Consider the following 17,526-nt stretch of genomic DNA (forward strand, 5'->3'; position numbering starts at 1 on the left):
GGGACGGATGCCCGCACAAGTCAGAAAGGGAGGAACGATGTATGGGCTCTCTTGCCGCTCTGTTCATGGCTTCAGAGGAACTCTTACCAAACGGGCAGGGTGGGAGCCTTGGAACGGCTTTGACTGTGCTACCGAACGGGCACCTGCTGGCTGGGGACAGGTCTGAACTGGGAATACTGGTCAGTGGGTCTGTCTGGGGCTGTTTAAATCCTCAGAGTGCGTGGGGTGCTTCCTGTAAGTCTGCTCCTTTCCCCTTGAGCTGCCTTCACTAATGAAGGAGGGATTGGTTCTTCATTCCAGAAGGTGCCAGTGGTGTCCACCTCTGCTGGGTGATTCATTCAGATTCAGACCACAGGGGTTTGGTATTGTTATGACAGGTAACATGGCATAGAGGCCAGGAGCCGTGCTGTAAAGCCAGACAGCCTGGGCATGAATCCCAGCCTTGCCATGCCCTAGCTGTGTGATCTTGAGTGAGTGACTAATCTGCCCGTGACTCAGTTGCCTGATCAGCAGAATGGGAGTGATCCCAGTACCTGCCTCCGTAGCGATACAGTGTGGTTCGAATGAGCCGGTGTGTTTGGTGTGGGCAGAGGGCTTTCAGCCGTGCCAGTAGACCATAAACATGGCAGCTGTTCATATTTTTTTATTGCTTTTTTCCTCGTTTTGGGCCAGGTCATGGCGTGACCAACAGGTTGCCGTCAGCCGGGCTTTTCCCCAGTTCTCGCTGTAACCGTAGTGTCCTCGCTGTCCCTGGAAGCACCAAGCAAAACATAGTTCAGGTCTTAGCCCCGAAGCTGCAGGGGGTGTGGGACTCCAGACCTTGGGGACAGCTTTTTGTATGCTTGGTTTTCTTGGTATTTCTCTCATTTTTTTTCTCTTCCCGGAAGATAGCCACCTTTAAAAAATGATGCATTGCTTAAACAGTCTGATGATGTTAAAAAAAATTGTCTGCCCCGTACCTAACTTAAGCTTCGATTATCTCCATGCCTCCTCTCTGTCCTCATCTGCAAGCAGATATGCATCCAGTAAGGAAGGAGCAGACACATGTTCGGATGCTATCCCCCTTTCCCCGCCACCCCAAATATATCACACTGGAAGTTGGTAGAGGAGTAGTAAATTTGAAGTCTGGGGTCTGGTGGGTTTTGGCTCAGGTTGGCCCTGACCCTTGCTGGCCGGGCCATCTTGGGGAAGTTCATTGGTCTCAGGGGAGCCTTGCTCTCTCCCTTATGAAGCATGGGAAGAAGACTATCATGACTTCTGACTTTATAATAATAAAAAAAGTAGTATAAGTAAATGTTCTAGCATAGTGTGGTTGTTGAACAAAGCATACTCTTTTTTTTTTTTTTTTTTTTTTTTTTTTTTTTTAAGTAGGCTCCATTACCAGTGTGGAGCCCAGCCTGGGATTTAAACTCACATTCCTGCGATCAAGACCTGAGCTGAGATCAGGAGTTGGACACTTAATTGTTAAAGCCACCCAGGTGCCCTCAAAGTATACTCTTTACTAGAAAAGCTGTGCATGTTTACTGTAGAGCTTTTACTGGCTGCCTGATACTTGGTTGTACGCATCTAGCCAGATTTTTCCAACCCGTGTGTGGGGTTGGACATTATTTCTCTTTTGATTGTATTTTTCTGGAAGCAGCTGCTAGCTCCCGAAGTCGAACTTTACCCTTTACATTGGTAACTTGGTGTTCTTCAGGGTTTTGCTTAGCTGAGAGGCTGCCCAGAGCCTTGCTGTGGGGGGTAGGCTTTTATCTCTTGGTGGGGGTAAGGAGGGCAAGAGGGAGGGAAAGGTAAGGGGTTCCCCGAAGCTGGATTTTTCTCTGATGTGGTCTGGGTGTAGGTTCAGCTCCCTGGGGGATGGTGGTGCTGCAGGCTTTGGGTTCTGCAGGTGTCATGGAAACCCCCCAGCTGGGCCCAAGCCTGAGGAGGAAGGAGGGGAAAACTTTGTCACGGCTCACAAACAGGTATTTCCTGTCAGCCTGAGCTGTCAGAGAAATCAGCCCCCTTGGTAATTCAGAAAGGGGAGCCCCACCCATGCCGCTCCCCACCCGCCAGGGTCAGAAACTCCCAGGATTCAGTGAACGGGGGACAGCTGCACTGCCCAATGAGACTTTATGTAATAGTGGAAATGTTCATTCTGCTCTTTTCCTGAATGGCTGCCATTCACCACACGTGGCTCTTGAGCCCCTAAAATGTGGCTGTCCATCCTGGGTAGAAATGCATGCAGATTTAGAAGACACTGGGAACCAAAGAATGTAAAAGATCTCCTTCCTTTTTAATATTTTGTATGTCTTTTGATTACACTTTGAAGTGACTTGGGGGGATATGATTGGTGAAACAGATATCATTGCAATTGATATCTTCTGTTTCTTCTTATAACGTGGCCACTAGAAAATAATAAAGATCTCTGGGCGCTAACATTATACTTTTGCTGGGCAGCTCTGTCCTAAGAGTGTAGGCTGCAGCTGCTGTCCGCCCCACGAGGGGCTGACTTGGCTGGGAGGGGAGAAGTGAAACCCACCTGGGCATCCCCCCAATCATTGGATAAATATTGGGTGAAGAGGCCAGAGCCCTTTATTAGGTATGTGTTGGGAAGGCCTTGGGCTCCACGCCCTTGTCCAGGGACCAGGGTCAGGGCGGGGGGGTTTAGTTTACAGGTAGTTGTGTGGGGGGGTGTCACTGTATAATCCTAGCTTCGGAGCTTGAGGTACAGCACCCCGCCCCCCTCCCCACCCCCACCCCAAGTGTCCAGGGCACTGGCTGGTTCCTATCTGCACCCAGATCCACCTGGGCCACTTCCTCACTGCTTGCTCCCCCCTGACCTGAGATAACACCGTGGTTTTCTTTTTTTCCATGGAAGGACTTCCATGCGTTCCTTCTGAGGGCAGTGAGTCCTGGCAGAGCCAAGCCGGGAACTGACCCGGGAGCTGCCGACCATGACTAGACAATGGAGGTGACAGGGGTTGTCCTCTACCTGTGCTCACCTGGGTCTCAGTGACCTCATTCAACTTTGCCTCCCTGAGCCTCCATTTTCTCATCCGTAGAAGGGGAATGTTGTCATGAGAAAACACACCCTGAAGAGAGGTAAGGGTTGAGAACCTGTAGGAGTGCTTGATGAAGCGTATGGTACCACTATGAGGGGTCATTCGTATCGTTCGATGGCTGTTTTGCAGACACAAAGGAATTAGAACACCAAAGCTAGAGGGGTGCCCAGGTGGCTCAAGTTGGTTAAGCATCTGCCTTTGGCTCAGGTCACGATCCCAGGGTCCTGGGATTGAGTCTTGCGTCGGGCTCCCTGCTCAGAGGGGAGCCTGCTTCTCCCTCTCCCTCTGCCTACTGCTCCCCCTGCTTGTGCTCACTCACTTTCTCTGACAAATAAATTAATAAAATCTTAAAAAAAAAAAAAAAAAAAAAAAAAGAACACCAGAGCTGGAGAATTCGGAGCCCTAACACTGAAGAGCTGAGTGGACTGAGATTGGGGTAACCCAGGTAAAAACGTGCCCCCCAAGCCTTGGTGGCCTGGTCTGCGAAGTAGCTTGCTCAGAAGGGTTTAAAGGAGACTGTGTATGCCTGGCTTGTGCTTAGCAGTGCTTAGTCGCCTCTCTTTTCCCGAACATTGGGTCTGGGCTATGGTCTGAGCTGAAGGCTGTCAGGGGACTGCTTGTCTAGCTCCTTTTTAAAGTGTACAAATACCACTTCCTGGCTTGGTTCTCAGCAGTGGAGGAGTTTTCATCCTTTGAGCATCCATCAGCCTCCCAGGCCTGCTTTGGGGCCCTGGCATTATCTCTGTACTGGCTGCTGCTCCTCTCCAGAAACCCCGTGGCATCTTAGCAGATCCTGGAGTGCCTTCCTGTCCCCCGTCCTAACAGCTCTCCTGGCAGTGGGTTGGACGGCCATCATCCCATTGTAGAAGACAGGTTCTCAGAAGGTAGGGTGAGCATACCTGTGCACACAGTCCTTGGAAGAACAATCTGGAAATTCCCAAAGAAACCCTTGCTATCAGATTCTTTGGTGTTCACGTTCTTGGGGAAGAAGTTAGGAGGGTGGGATAGAGATTTTACAGGATGCGTGGCTCTTGCAGAATGGTTGTCTGGGAAGAGGTGGATGAAAAGTGTGTTGTGGGGGCAGCTGGCGGGCTGGACACTTGCCATTGCTAAATCATCAGCCACCTGTAGGGAGCTGACTGTTGGGTGTAGACACCATCATGATGGCTTAGAGCCAGGAAGTGTCTCTGCTTTTACTTCCCTCCCGGTCTGGGGATTCCAAGCTGGTGAAGTGAGCCCCTGGGAGTAATTTTGCTCGCCTGGGGGTGAGAGCGTGTGCGTGTGTGCGGGCTGCCTTTAGTCTGCAGGGAAGAGGTTTTTTAACACCCATGAATGGGTGGGGGCATTGGTGGGCACTTGGGGACTGGAGCTCAGAATGGAAGGACAACAGCCTGCCGTCCCAATCTGTCAGGTTCTACTCATGTGGGATCTGTGGACGGTTGGGCGGTTTCCTGCAGGACCCTGGTGGAGTGCTGGTCTGGGAAGAATTGGCTGTGGCTTGGTTGAGGCATCTCTATAGAAAGATTGTGTGCTTTAAGGGCAGCTTTGGTCAACCACGAAAGCTTAGGAAAGGGGACGGGTCCCAAGTGAGCTTTGGCAGTAGTCGAGCAAGGTTGCCCAGGGGACAGGGCACCCCAGCCATTAACCCGTGCCTTCCATCACTGTGGCTAGCTGCAAGCTTCCAGGTTTTTTTTGTGTGTGCGTGCGTGTGTTTTTCCCCCTTCAGTGCCCCCAAATGTGGCAGTTTTCAAGCTAGGTGTCAGGTAAGGACAGGCTCACCAAGAAGACATCCGCTTAAGTGTAAACCCACTCACCAGGGGGAATATACAGAGTCATACAGCCTTTGTAGGAGAGCAGAACCTGAGACATCAATTTTTCGGCATAAAACAATAAAGTGGTTCTGTGCAGCCTCTTGTCGTCTTGTGTGTGTTTGGTTAGCTTGGGCCCATCCTCAGGGCTGGGAGCGAGCTAGACTCCAGACCCACTGTCTCCCCACTGAAGTCCTGGCCATGGACAGGGCCCCTAGCTTTTGCTCAGATGGCTCAGCAAAACATCCACCTCTTTTCGGCGTCCTTTCTAGTACTTTCTGAGCTTCTCCTATTTCAGGTCTTCATCACTAATCTGTGGAGTAAATGTGTATGTCCCAAACTATTTCCTTCCTCCCAGGAGCTTAGAGTTGCTCTGGTTGTGGGAGATAGAGACAAATGTACTAGAAGCACCTAAGGAAGAATGTAATGCGTTACCTCAGCCAGTTTCTGGCTGAAGACAAATGTGAACACAAATGTGTTGTGGGGGCAGCTGGCGGGCTGGACACTTGCCATTGCTAAATCACCAGCCACCTGTAGGGAGCTGACTGAAGAGAAGGGTGGGGGGCACCCTGGCTGGGGTGGGGGAGGTAATAAGGTAGCAGGAGATTCAAGTTCAGTTCAGATGTGTTGAGTACCCACAGTGGGCTGGGTTTGTTATCCGGACATCATTCTTCGTTTTTTATTTGTAACTGTTTCTATTATAAAATAGAGTCAAAGAAGTCCCCAGAACGTAACAGTGCAGCTCAGTGAATGACCACAGAGTGAGCACCCTTAGAACTGCTTTCAGATTGAGAACTGGAACTTTCCCAGCACCCCAGAGGTCTCCCCGATCACAATCCCTTCCCCCTACCCCCCAAAGTAACATTGGCCTGACTTAAAAAAAAAAAAAAAGATTTTATTTATTTATTTGACAGAGAGAGAAAGACATAGAGAGAAGGAACACAATTAGGGGGAGTGGGAGAGGGAGAAGCAGGCTTCCTGCTGAGCAGGGAGCCGGATGTGGGGCTCGATCCCAGGACCCTGGAATCATGACCTGAGCTGGGGGTAGATGCCTAACGACTGAGCCACCCAGGACAGGGGCACCTTTTACAGTTGTCACTGCCCTACTTCTGAAAAACGATTATTTCACTATACTAAGCACCGTCCTTTAGGTTGTCCCGTTTTTTTGATTTTCTTTTTTTTTTTTAATAATTTTTTTTTTAAAGATTCTGTTTATTTATTTGACAGACAGAGGTCACAAGTAGGCAGAGAAGCAGGCAGAGAGAGAGAGGGAATCAGGCTCCCTGCTGAGCAGAGAACCCGATCCCAGGACCCTGGGATCATGACCTGAGCTGAAGGCAGAGGCTTTAACCCACAGAGCCACCCAGGCGCCTCTCTTTTTCTTTTTTAAAGATTTTATTTATTTGACAGGCAGAGATCACAAGCAGGCAGAGAGGCAGGCAGAGAGAGAGAGGGAAGCAGGCTCCCTGCTGAGTAGAGAGCCCGATTCGGGGCTTGATCCCAGGACCCTGAGACCATGACCTGAGCCGAAGGCAGAGGCTTTAACCCACTGAGCCACCCAGGCGCCCCTGTTTTTTGGATTTTCTATAGGGAGAATCAGACTGTAGGTGTTCTATAGTATTTTGCTTTTTACGCTTGGTGTTGTGTTTGTGAAATATAGGTATTTTTGGCGCATGTGGCTGTTACTCATTTTCACTTCAGTGTACTGTTCCAGCAAGCGATCGGCACAGTTTCTGTTCTCCTGTTGATGGACATTTGGTTTGTTTACAGTTTGGGAATGTTACCCAGACTCCTGCTGTGATCACTGTAGGACAGACCTTTGGGACACACCTGTGTGTGTGCACACACACACGCACATGCCCGTCCTCTTACTTTCTGTGGGATGTACCTGGTGGTGTAACCGTGTCCTCTTATTCCTTCTTTACGTCAGCCCCGGTCAGCAGATTGGGGAGGGTTGGCTTGGCTCAGCAGGTGGGAATCTTGGCTACTGGCCTGCCTCTGTACTCCTTGGGTTGCCTCTGAGCACCCAGCAGGGCCACATCACCTTTCCAGGCCTTGTGGGAGTTCCCACAAGGTAAGTCCTGTGTTTGGTGCCTGGGTAACTCTGCAGGTGGACCGCGTATCATGTGGCAGATTGCTCAGGAGGGCAGATGAACAGTGTCGGGTGCAGCCTGTCCGTCACAGTCCTCCAGGTGGGCCTGAATGCCCAGCCCCTCGAAGCTTTGGTGTCTGCCCACAGCGTTTCCTCCTGAGTGGTGTTGGCTCTCCTCCAGCATCCCCAGTGCAGAATGGTCAGGAAGGCCCAGGCCTCAACCGAGTCTCCCAGCCACTGCTTGCGGTGCAGCTAAGCTCTTAATGTGTTTTCATAATCAAAGCAGAAAGGTCCCATTGTGGCACTAACGCCTTTGCCATAAAGCGCTTTTTGTTTCCTAGCAAAATTCCAAGTTGCAAAAGCGAGTCAGCTTAGCATAGACACAATGCTAATGAATGGCCACTTGCCACTTGCAGCAGCTAGGCAAATCTCCTGGTAAATCACGGGGGGCCAGCCTCTGGTTTATTGAGATACCCCAAAGATGCCAAGATACTTTGCAGGCCACCTGGAGGAAAACAGTAAGATAGTTAGGAGTCGTTTTGATCATCCTGGAATTACAGTCTGTATGAATGTGTCAGGGTTCTCTTGGACCCGTGTTTGGAAAATCCAGATGACATTGGGTTAAATAAGTAGAGGGGTTGGTTTTCTCATGAAACAAGAAGTTCAAAGGCAGGCAGTCCTAGGGCTTCTTGTTGACTCCTTGTGTCTCTTTGCTGTACCATCCTTGGTGCATAAACTTTTCCCTCAGGCTCAAGATGCCTGCTGCAGCTCTGGACTTCACATCTGCATTCCCGGCAGGAAGAAGGCGAGAGAGAGGCTGGAAGCTGGTTTTTGCCAACTGACTCTTACCCATTTGAATGAGGAAAATGAGCTTCTCAGAAGTACCAAGCAGTAGGCTTCCCTTAACGTTTCAGTGGCTAGAACTGGGTCACGGGGCAACCACCGGCAGCAAGGGAGCCTGGGAGCTATGCGCACTCTACAAAATCAAGGGTCCCCGAGGTTCCAGAAGAGGGGAGAATGGATGGGGGAAGGCCGCTAACAGCAGGGGCCACTACATGCTGGATAGCATAGGGAACGTATGCACGTTACAGAAAGTCCATTTCCTTGGTAACACACTTATTCTTGTGAGCACCTAAAATGTATGTCAGTCATTTTACATGGCGCCAGTAGGCGCAGACATGGTTTTTTGAAACAATCTAATGGCATCGGATTTTGCACCGTGGCTGGGGAGCCTCAGTCCCTATGGGGTATGGTCTGTGGGGCTGCTTGGCCTGAGACAAGACTGCTTTTTTGACTATTGGGGCTGCTTTGTGGCTTCTCCTGCTCGTTCCGTCATTGCTGTCACATCTTGTGGTCTCGCCTCTAGATGCCATAGTTCTCACGTCAGACTGTCTGCTTTCTACATTCTGTGGATGGGAGACCCCGGGTGTCAAGTTTGACAGTAAGCACATGGGCATGGAGGCTTTGGCTCTGGGGAGAGCCGGGAGGGCAGTTTAGTTTGAATCTTCCTTTGGAGACTGTTTTGTCCTCTCCGAGGCCTTTGCTTTCTTCTGGCCTCCCAGATAAGAGAATTAATGATTATACTTTAAAACAAAAACAAAAACAAACCAAGGGCAGTTTGCAGTCCTGGCTTCCCAGCAGGGTGAGACTAGACAATCATTTTTTTGTGGCTCACTTCAGGCGGATTTTCCCATCACCACTCAGATAACTTCCTCCTTGCCTCAGCTGTCGCTCAGAATGTAAAACCCCATTTTATAAGCGCAACAACTGGAAAACCTATTTTCTCCCCCGCTGATTGAGAGACCTATCACATTCAGGCAATAAACAAAGGAAAAAATCAAGATGTGGCTGTGTGACTTTGGACAAGTGACCCAGTCCCTCTGGGTCTATTTCCTTATCTGTAAAAGGAGGATAAATATTAATGGCTTGGGTGTCATTTAAAGAAGTAAATTAGAACGAGTTAAAAAATGGGATGGTAGCCTAGCACATAGTAAGTGCACAATATAAACTATTACTGATATTGTCGTGGTTATTAAAGAAGGAGCATGTGCAGTGTGGGATCAGGCCACCTGGGAAAGTATTTGGACAGACAGCAGTCTGAGCTCTATTTACCTGATGAGAGTGATAAATCCATTGTTTGGACAACACTAGGGAACCAAGAAGAGATATATTAGTGTGTCTTTGCCCTTGCTCCCTTCCCGTGACAGTGCAGAATGGAGTTTCTTTTTCTTCCTTCCCTCCAGTAATTTTATATCTGATTATAAAACCAGGTATGTGTTTCTCGTGGAGAATTGGAGAAGTGTAAAAACATAGAGAATTTTAAAATCACTCTTAAAACACATGTACCTTACAAAACAAACAAAAAAACATACATGTACCTGTGTGTGTGGAGAGAGAAAAAGAATTTTATTTATTTTTATTTTTTAAAAGATTTTATTTGTTTATTTGACAGAGGGAGCACAAGCAGTGGGAGGGGCAGAGGGAAAGGAGAAGCAGACTTCTCGCTGAACAGGGAGCCTGATGCTGAGCTAGATCCTGGGACTCCAGGGTCGTGACCTGAGCCGAAGGCAGTTGCTTAACCAACTGAGCTATTCAGGTGCCTGGGACAGAACTTTAAAAAAGCGGGGCCACCCTGTGCTTTCTGCTCTGTGCCCTCCGTTTTCATGGCACGGTGAACAGTGCCTGTTGTGTTAAGTACAGCTTTCTGTGTGCTGTTCCGCGCAGCGTTCTCTTGGGTGGGTTTTTACCCAGAGCAGGGAGCGAACACGGAGGATTCAGACTGACTTGCATTCCTGGGTGGTTGTCGGGAACCTTTCCCTGGGCCTCCGTCCATATTGTAGAAGCTGCTTTTGTCCAGCTATGGCACTGAGTGGATTGCGGTTGTCCCCGGGTTCTATTACTAGGGATGTTGTAAGCCGGGGTTGTGAACAGAAGATTGGGGGTCTGGAATGATTTCAGATGCAGCCAGGTGCAGGCAGGCATGTAATTACGGCTACAGCAGAGGGACTGTTGGAGGCTACAGGAGTCAGAGGATTCAAGCGGAGGGACCCTTGTAGGCTAAAGGAGTCAGATGATTCAAGCTGTGTATCATTCAGTTCTGACTGAGGACCTGCTGTGTGCCACAACAAAGGCTTTGCATAGGGAAGGGCCTTGCAGGGAGGGGCCTGCCCAGCAAGGTTCTCCAGGTGTGGACAGCTTGAATGGATTAGCTTAGAAGCAAGGTGAGGCAATGGCCCTCACCTTTTTGTTTCTAAAGCATTTCATGCTGAGCGGGGAGGCTGTCCTTGTGAAATTTGGCATGGACTTTAATATTCTTAAAGTGAGAAGAAAAGGCTAAAGGTGTTTTGCTTTGAAAGTACTTTCTCTGGAAGTGTAGATGTTACCTGGAATAGTATAGAAGTAGTTTCTAGGCATCCTGGTGTTTGCAGTCCATCCACCTGTTCCATCTGCCTTCCGAGAGTCCCCTGTCTACCAGGCCCTGTGCTGGGAGCTGTACTCGGGGCCCTCACGGTATGTCGAGGGAGGCGGACATCTGGGTCAATCACTGATGTTCTGTGCCGACAAGTTCTGTGGAAAGCGAAGTGGGCGGGGCATGGGCGGGGCATCCGTTGGCAAGAGTGGGGAGGGCTTAAGGCTGTGATGTTCAAACAGGAGAGAAGGTATATCAGGCCCCCGGCCCCGGACCAAGGACACGGTCTCATTATTGCCGGGAAGGTTCCACACCCCTCAGTTGTGGCTTCAGTGGCCAGAGACCATAGAGAGCCATTAAGGGAGCAGACATTTGCTGGTGCCTGCCCTGGCCGGCCGCTGTGCTAGGACACATGTATTGGTAACCCTGCATCCTGTTTCAGAGCTTTAGATATTATGGCTCAGACGTTGGGTGAGCCCATCGAGGTCATGCTGCCCCGATGTGGCAAGGCTGGCCTTAGCCCCCGGCTGGCTTGACCCTGAAGCCTCAGGCTGCAGAACTCCCTGCGGGGCCTTTCAGGCTGCTGCTGCTGCTGCTGGGCAGGGTAACAGCCGACCAGAGGCCTACACAAACAGTGGCTTGTGGTCAGGAGATGGAAAGCTTGGCTGTGGTTCCCATGCAGGGGGCGGTCCTGCTGATGGGAAATGAGGCTTTGGACTAAGCAAAATAGTAAATTACCTGGACGGCCCCCACCCCTTAACAAGCCCCCAGGGACTCCACAGCACCCAGATGCAGGAGATCTGGGAGCCTATACCTGTCTCTGGGCTTTGGTTGCCCACTCTCCAGACACAGGTCCCGGCCAGTCCGTGGCTCAAATGTGGGGCCCTGTTGGGGTTGGCTTCCAGAGGCAGGAGGCCGGGAAATCCCCTCAAGTTTGTTTAGTTCAGCAATGCTCTTCACTGTACCCATTTTACAGCTGCTTCACCCTCAGCCTTTGGTGCTTCTGGGGCGTCAGCACGGTTCTCGCTCTGACTTTACTAGCCAAGGAAGGTTTGATGCCAGGAACGAGGAGCCAGATGGTGCTGGCTATATTCTGTGCCACGCTGAAAGCCACGGGATTCCGGCTGTCCCGGAGTGAGATGTCCCCTCAGTGTACAGCCTTCCCTCGGGCACCCGACTTTGGCCAGAACGGAGGACCCTGCTCTGCGGGATCGGCAGTGTGAGCACCTTGTGCGGCCAGGTTGTTGTGTGGGGGTTTGGGGGACGGTTAGACCAAATGAAAGAGCAGAAGGGCTCCTGAGCTTTACGTGAAAACCCTGGACATGGGTGGGGGGGCGGGTGCCGCAGAGTGGGGGACCTGAGCCAGCACTGCAGGGAAGCCCATGGCATGGGAACCTGGGCCCCAGAGATGGTGCAATCTCTTGGGGCTGCCGCCAGATACTACATAGACGGAGGTCTTAGGAGTGGGGCGATGGGGAAGGGGATGAACCCACAGGCGATGTCAGGTGCTCTGCGGAGCTCCCTGTACCTAATTATTCCATGTCACTCCAGTGCTACTCTGAGGTGGGCAGCACTGTCCCCGTGTTGCATACGTGGAGACAAGGTTCTGGGAAGTTCCGGACCTTGCCCAATTTCATGTAGCATGTGGAGTTTGACTCCCAGGTTCTTCCTACCTTACCAAGACAAGATGCCCGTCCTATTTGGGTTGCAGTCCTAGATCCGGGTGGTTTCTGGAGCTTTCCACCAGCTGGGCAGAGGTTCGGGTGCCTCCACAGGAGGGAGGGTTATGTTTCTCTCCTCCCAGAGCAGGAACTTTGGCAAGTTTGCTGCCAGGAAACGGAACGAGTTAATATTTGGAAGGGCTTTGTTCAGACTGAGCCTGGCACATGCTGAGGGCTGTGCCCACCAAGTGTTTGTTAAATAAAATGAAGGTAAATAAATAAGTAAATAAAATGCTAATAACACCCCCGTTGGCCCCGAAGTCTTCTTGTCTCAGCCTTGTCTCGGCCAGCAGGCTTCTCCATGCAGAGCGGGCACAATGGAGCTTTGTTCTTCTGCCCCTTTTGTCTACAGGAGGCCTCTGCGTGGCTGACTCACAGGCAGGAGGCCAGGCTGTGCTTGCCCGAGTTTCCCAGGCCCCCGGCCCAGCCGCCTCCAGCTCTTGCTGTTTTCCTCCAGGGGCTCCCGGGCAGGGAGGTGACCCTCCGAGCCGTGGACGGCAGGGGATGCCGCCTTCAGCCTGTGGTTGCCTGTTTTCCCAGCAGACAGAAGGAGAGGGTGAGACCCACCCCCACGAGGGGACGTCCAGCTGGCTGAGAGCAGGTAGAGAGAAGGTGAGCTTTGGAGACAGTGGGATGTTTTCCGTTTGCCTGTCTGCCTAAATGGGCTCTTGGAGAACTGGGCCTTAAATCATTACATCCCCGTGAGAAGGGAGCTGGTGTGGAGGTGCTGTTGGCCTGTCGGCTGTGTGACTTGGGAAGTTCCACGGACAAGTCAGTCTTGTGAAATGGGATTCCCAGTGTTCTGGGCCCAGTGGCTGCCACCGCCCGGAACAGTGGTTCTTAACCGTGTCTGCACATCACCTGGGCAGCTTTTATTTTATTTTATTTTTTTTTTTTTAAAGATTTCCATTTATTTTAGGCAGGGAGGAGGGCAGAGGAAAAGAGAGAGGGAAACCCAGGCAGACTGTGCTCAGTGTGGAGTCTGACATGGGGACTTGATCTCACAACCCAGAGATCATGACCAGAACTAAAATCAAGAGTCAGATGCTTAACCCGCAGAGCCACCCAGGTGTCCCACCTGGGATGTTTTAAAACATACTGATATTTGCCTAGTTGACTTCATACCACTGGGGTGGGTCCCGGGCACCCCTATCCCTATCCTCTCTCCTCGTGAGCCTATATACAGGGAGGGGCCGGAACATCTGTTAGTGTGCTAGAGCTGAAAAGACCGTTCCAGCCCCTTGTCCCTCCCCCGGGTTTACCCACAAGAAGGACGATGAGCTGGCGAAGGCTACATTGGTAGGGGCAGACTGGGGTAGAACCGGGTCTCCACTATGGGACTTGGGCTTCCCCCCAAGCTCTGACTGCTACCTCATTACTCCTCGTGCTCCTGGTTATGGGAACGGAGAGCAGTTGTTTGGCATCATGTTGACAATAAATTGTCCGCTTGTCACCTATGCTGGTAGAGAGACCGGGCTCAGCGTCACGTTGTCCGGGAAAGCTCGCCAGCAGCTCCCAGCTTGTGTTTAGTCTTCCTGTCCTCCCTCTCCCTTTATCTCGTATATTGTTGACATTGTATCCTTCCACGTAGCATTGCTCTTACTTTGTGGGCTGTGAGCCTTCCGGGGGTCTAGCAGTCATTATAAACCCCTGCCTGGACAGGGCAGGCATCCAGGAAGCTTTGGTGGGGTGGGAGGGTGGGTACCTATCCAGGAGTGTTCCATCGTTCTTCTGAACCTCCGGGTTAAGTGGGTCAAGGTATTTACCCTTCTGTATCTGAATCAAGTCCAGATGAAAAACGCACGGCCAGGCAGAGTCGGGAAAAACAAGACTGGGAAGGGGCTATGTACTCAATCTTGGGAAGACTGGCTTACCTAAAATAACAACTGTGGCTCCTCTCCGGCCCTCCCTCCCTGGGCCCTCCTGCCCAGTGCCCTTTTACAGCGGGCAGATCCAGTGTAAGTGTCGCAGCTGGAATCCCTGGCTGGTTATTTGGAAATAAACAAGTTGGCCCCTCTCTCTGTCTGGGACTTTATCAGGAGATACTCACAAGTCACCACCTGAGATGCGAGGTTTCTTTCCAGCAGCTGGGAGGGAGGACTCTGGGGAAAACGAGGGCTCGTGATGGGTCCAGTACCCCACAAACTGAGCTCTTCTGTGTTCATGTTGGTTTCTGGGGAGGCTTGAGGGGATATGGATGCAGAGGACTCCCCCTGCCTGCCTCCCTTTTGCAGGGTGGCCCATCCCCAGCATGGCAGCTAGGCAGCCTTCTGGGGAGAGGAACTCAGGCTGAGGCTATTCCTCTGTGTCTGCTCTAGCTAATTCAGAGTATTCGGGGGCATGTACATGCTGGCGGGGGGGGATGGACATGGAGGCCAGTGACATCAGCAAAGTAAAATAATCAGTGGTTCAAACAAGTTAATTTTTCTTACACATAAAAGGGGTCTGGAGGTAGGGAGCCCTGGGTTGCTATAGTGGATCTGCAAAGACATAGGGAAGTACATTCCTTCCGGTTCACCTGCTCTGTCATTCCTCATCCTCATGTTCCAAGGTAGCTTCTAGAGCTCCGGCTATCACTCGTCCTCATGTTCCAAGATAGCTGCTAGAGCTCCAGCTATTACATCATCTTTCCAGGCAGTGGAATGAATGAGGGACTGGGGCAAGGATGTTCTTTAAATATTCTTTTTCAGATTGCCACAGGACTCTTACATTGACATGTCATTAACCTGACATTAGTCACACAACTATACTATCTAGTTCTGGCCCTGACCTTGGGTTACCTAACCTCTCCATGCATGTTTCTTCTTCTGTGGCAAGGATAACTGAGTTACCACAGGGTAAGTGCCCAGAACTGTGCCTGGCACTTGTTAGGCACCATGTAAGGATTGGCTGCTGTGATTATATTTAATTGGGGAGTGATTTGAGCTTCCTCGGTCTCCTTTTCTGAAGGCTTATCTTGTTGGGGTTGTGAAAACCTGGCATTTGGAAAAGGTTTGGGGCTCTCGATGGCTTACAGTTTGGTCACCGAGCTTGCATTTCCCTCCAAGGATTCTTGCCAAACCTTAAACTTTCCCAGAGTGCATCTGCTTACTCTTAAGGCAGCTGACCAGCATTGCTGGCACCTTCTCCATCTGAAAGGTGATAGTGCAGTTGTGGCCAAGGACACACCCTAGGGAGGCTGGTGGAACTTGCTGTCCTGAATTTTGCCTAAATTCTTTTTTTTTTTTAAGGTTTTATTTATTCATTTGACAGAGATCACAAGTAGGCAGAGAGGTAGGCAAAGAGAGAGGGGGAAGCAGGCTCCCTGCTGAGCAGAGAGCCCTATGCGGGGCTCGATCCCAGGATCCTGGGATCATGACCTGAGCCGAAGGCAGAGGCTTTAACCCACAGGTGGACCTAAAAGTTGCCTAAAATTCTCTTCAGAAAGGTAAGACTGGAGAGCCAGAGGCAGGTTCCAGGGAGAATAAAAGCAGCACTGTCCGATGCAAAACTGTTCTGCGGAGGGCGGGTCCTCACCCCTACCCCATCTAGGACTGCTTTGGAACTGGAAGCTCATTTCTGGTCCATTTCCCCATTTTGGACACAAGTCAGATCACACAAGATGCATGAGAACAACATTAATGTCTTGGGCTGTGACCAACAGCCTAATCCTGGTCATCATCATCTTCAGAAGAGATTTTCATCTTTTCTAGATTTTTAGGCCAGATACCTTTTCAGAGTGTCATCTTTCTGGAATTGAGATGCATTATACACTGGTCTAATGGGAAACTTTTTGTTCTCTGCAAATTCTCTTATTATATCAGCGGTGTGTTTTGTAAATTCCTGCCTCACCCGTGTGCATCCAGAATGAATTTTGTTTGGTCCCTAAAGAGGGATCTGACTTTGTTGACTTGTGAGAGGGAGCTGATGGGGGCCACCCCCCGCCCCCCGCCAGTGTGTCAAGTAGGTCCTCAGTGTAAGTGAACACAGTTAGTCTTTGAAGGGACCTGAAGCTCCAGAGTGTTTCAGTTATTTGTTAAATAAAGGTCACACAGCTTAGATAAGAATGGGTCCAGGATTTGAGTCCCCCTCTGTTGGATCCTAATGTGTGGCCCTGTCTCCTCTCTGGACACAACCTGTTCTTTACTTCTGCCTTCTACTGCTTTCAGCAGTGTCCCCTTCTCCCCTTCTCCCACTGAAATCCCACCTTATCACTATTTCATTTTGAATCACATGATGTGTTTATAAGGAGAACACATGTTCTTAGAGAAATCACAAAAAGCCTCAAAATAAGATTCTTTACTTCCAGCGTTTACATGTTGATGTGCTTATTGTGCTATAAACCATACCTTGACCTCAATGAAGCTGAAAAAAGAAAAATCATGCTTCAAAAATTGCTTAAGGATCAATTGGGATTATATTGTAAATGTAGTTTCTTGAGTCGTTACCTTGCTGTCATATTCTGGGCGTCGGCTGTGTCATTAAATATTCTTTGAAAATGGAATTTGTATTTTAGCTGCTGCCGCTTTCTGCTATCTAAACACACCGAAGTGTAGTTACCCACTTCCCCATGGTTGACTATTTTAAGTTACACTTCTGTGAATAGCCCTAGGCGCGTGCTTAATTGTTTCTGTGGGATATATTCCTAGAAGTGGAAATGGTGGCACAAAGCGGATGTGTCTCTGAGTAATGTGTCTCTGTGTCTCTGCTGCCTGGTTCTCAGAGACCCCCCAGGAAGGCTGGCGGGGCTGCTCAGCGCTCCCACCCCTGGACCCTTTGGAGTGGCTCTGCGGTGTTTGCTTTCCTTTTGCATTTGCTGGCTTATGATTAAGGTGGAAGGGTTTGTTACAGTGGTGCGGTCCTGAATTTCCTTTGAGATGCGCGTGTATGTTTGCTTAGCCTGTTTTACTGACCCTGTCCCGGGCTGCTCCTCATTCTTCGAGACCTAGTTCAAAGCCCACCTTTTTCACGACCCCTTTCTTGCTCCCTGCTATTGCTCTGAAACTGGAACTTATTTTTCTTTTTTTTAAGATTATTTATTTATTTATGAGAGAGAGAGAGAACGAGCACAACCTGGAGGGGCAGAGGGAGAGAGTATCTCAAGCTGAGTGCAGAGCCTGATGCAGGACTCCCATCCCCCGACCCTGAGATCACGACCTGAGTGGAAACCAAGAGTCAGACGCTCAGCCGGCTGTGCCACCCAGGCACCCTTGGAAGTTATTTTTAATTTCAACTCGGAATTCTCATAGCAGCTTGTATCTTAAAACAACTTGTCAAATGCCCCTTTGTATTGTAACTTCATATCTTTGGCCCCAACTAGATTCCTTTGGTCCCTACTCAAGGATGGGGAAATGGGTCTTACTCATTTCTGTACTACTTGGGGGGCCTGGCACAGTGCTAGGTAACTAGCACGTGCTCGGTATTCTTAAATGGATGGGTGGATGGATACACACAGTTCTTAAAAACTAAAAAA

The 17,526-nt window shown here is 50.2% G+C and overlaps 1 protein-coding gene across 7 annotated transcripts in view; it reads left to right on the forward strand.

Annotated features, from left to right (window-relative positions):
* KSR1 (kinase suppressor of ras 1) overlaps positions 1-17,526 on the forward strand; it is a 146,952-nt gene that overhangs the window by 41,678 nt on the left and 87,748 nt on the right. Inside the window, exon 1 of one of the 7 annotated variants that reach the window (XM_047709062.1) lies at positions 12,539-12,686. The exons of the other annotated variants lie outside the window; for them this stretch is intronic. Within the exon in view, the coding sequence (XP_047565018.1) occupies positions 12,579-12,686 (108 nt within the window). The 5' untranslated portion in view covers positions 12,539-12,578. Of the gene's footprint in view, positions 1-12,538; positions 12,687-17,526 lie in introns of those variants that run through there. 7 annotated transcript variants of the gene reach the window in all.

This window comes from Lutra lutra, chromosome 16 (genome assembly GCF_902655055.1).
Source record: "Lutra lutra chromosome 16, mLutLut1.2, whole genome shotgun sequence".
NCBI lineage: Eukaryota > Metazoa > Chordata > Mammalia > Carnivora > Mustelidae > Lutra > Lutra lutra.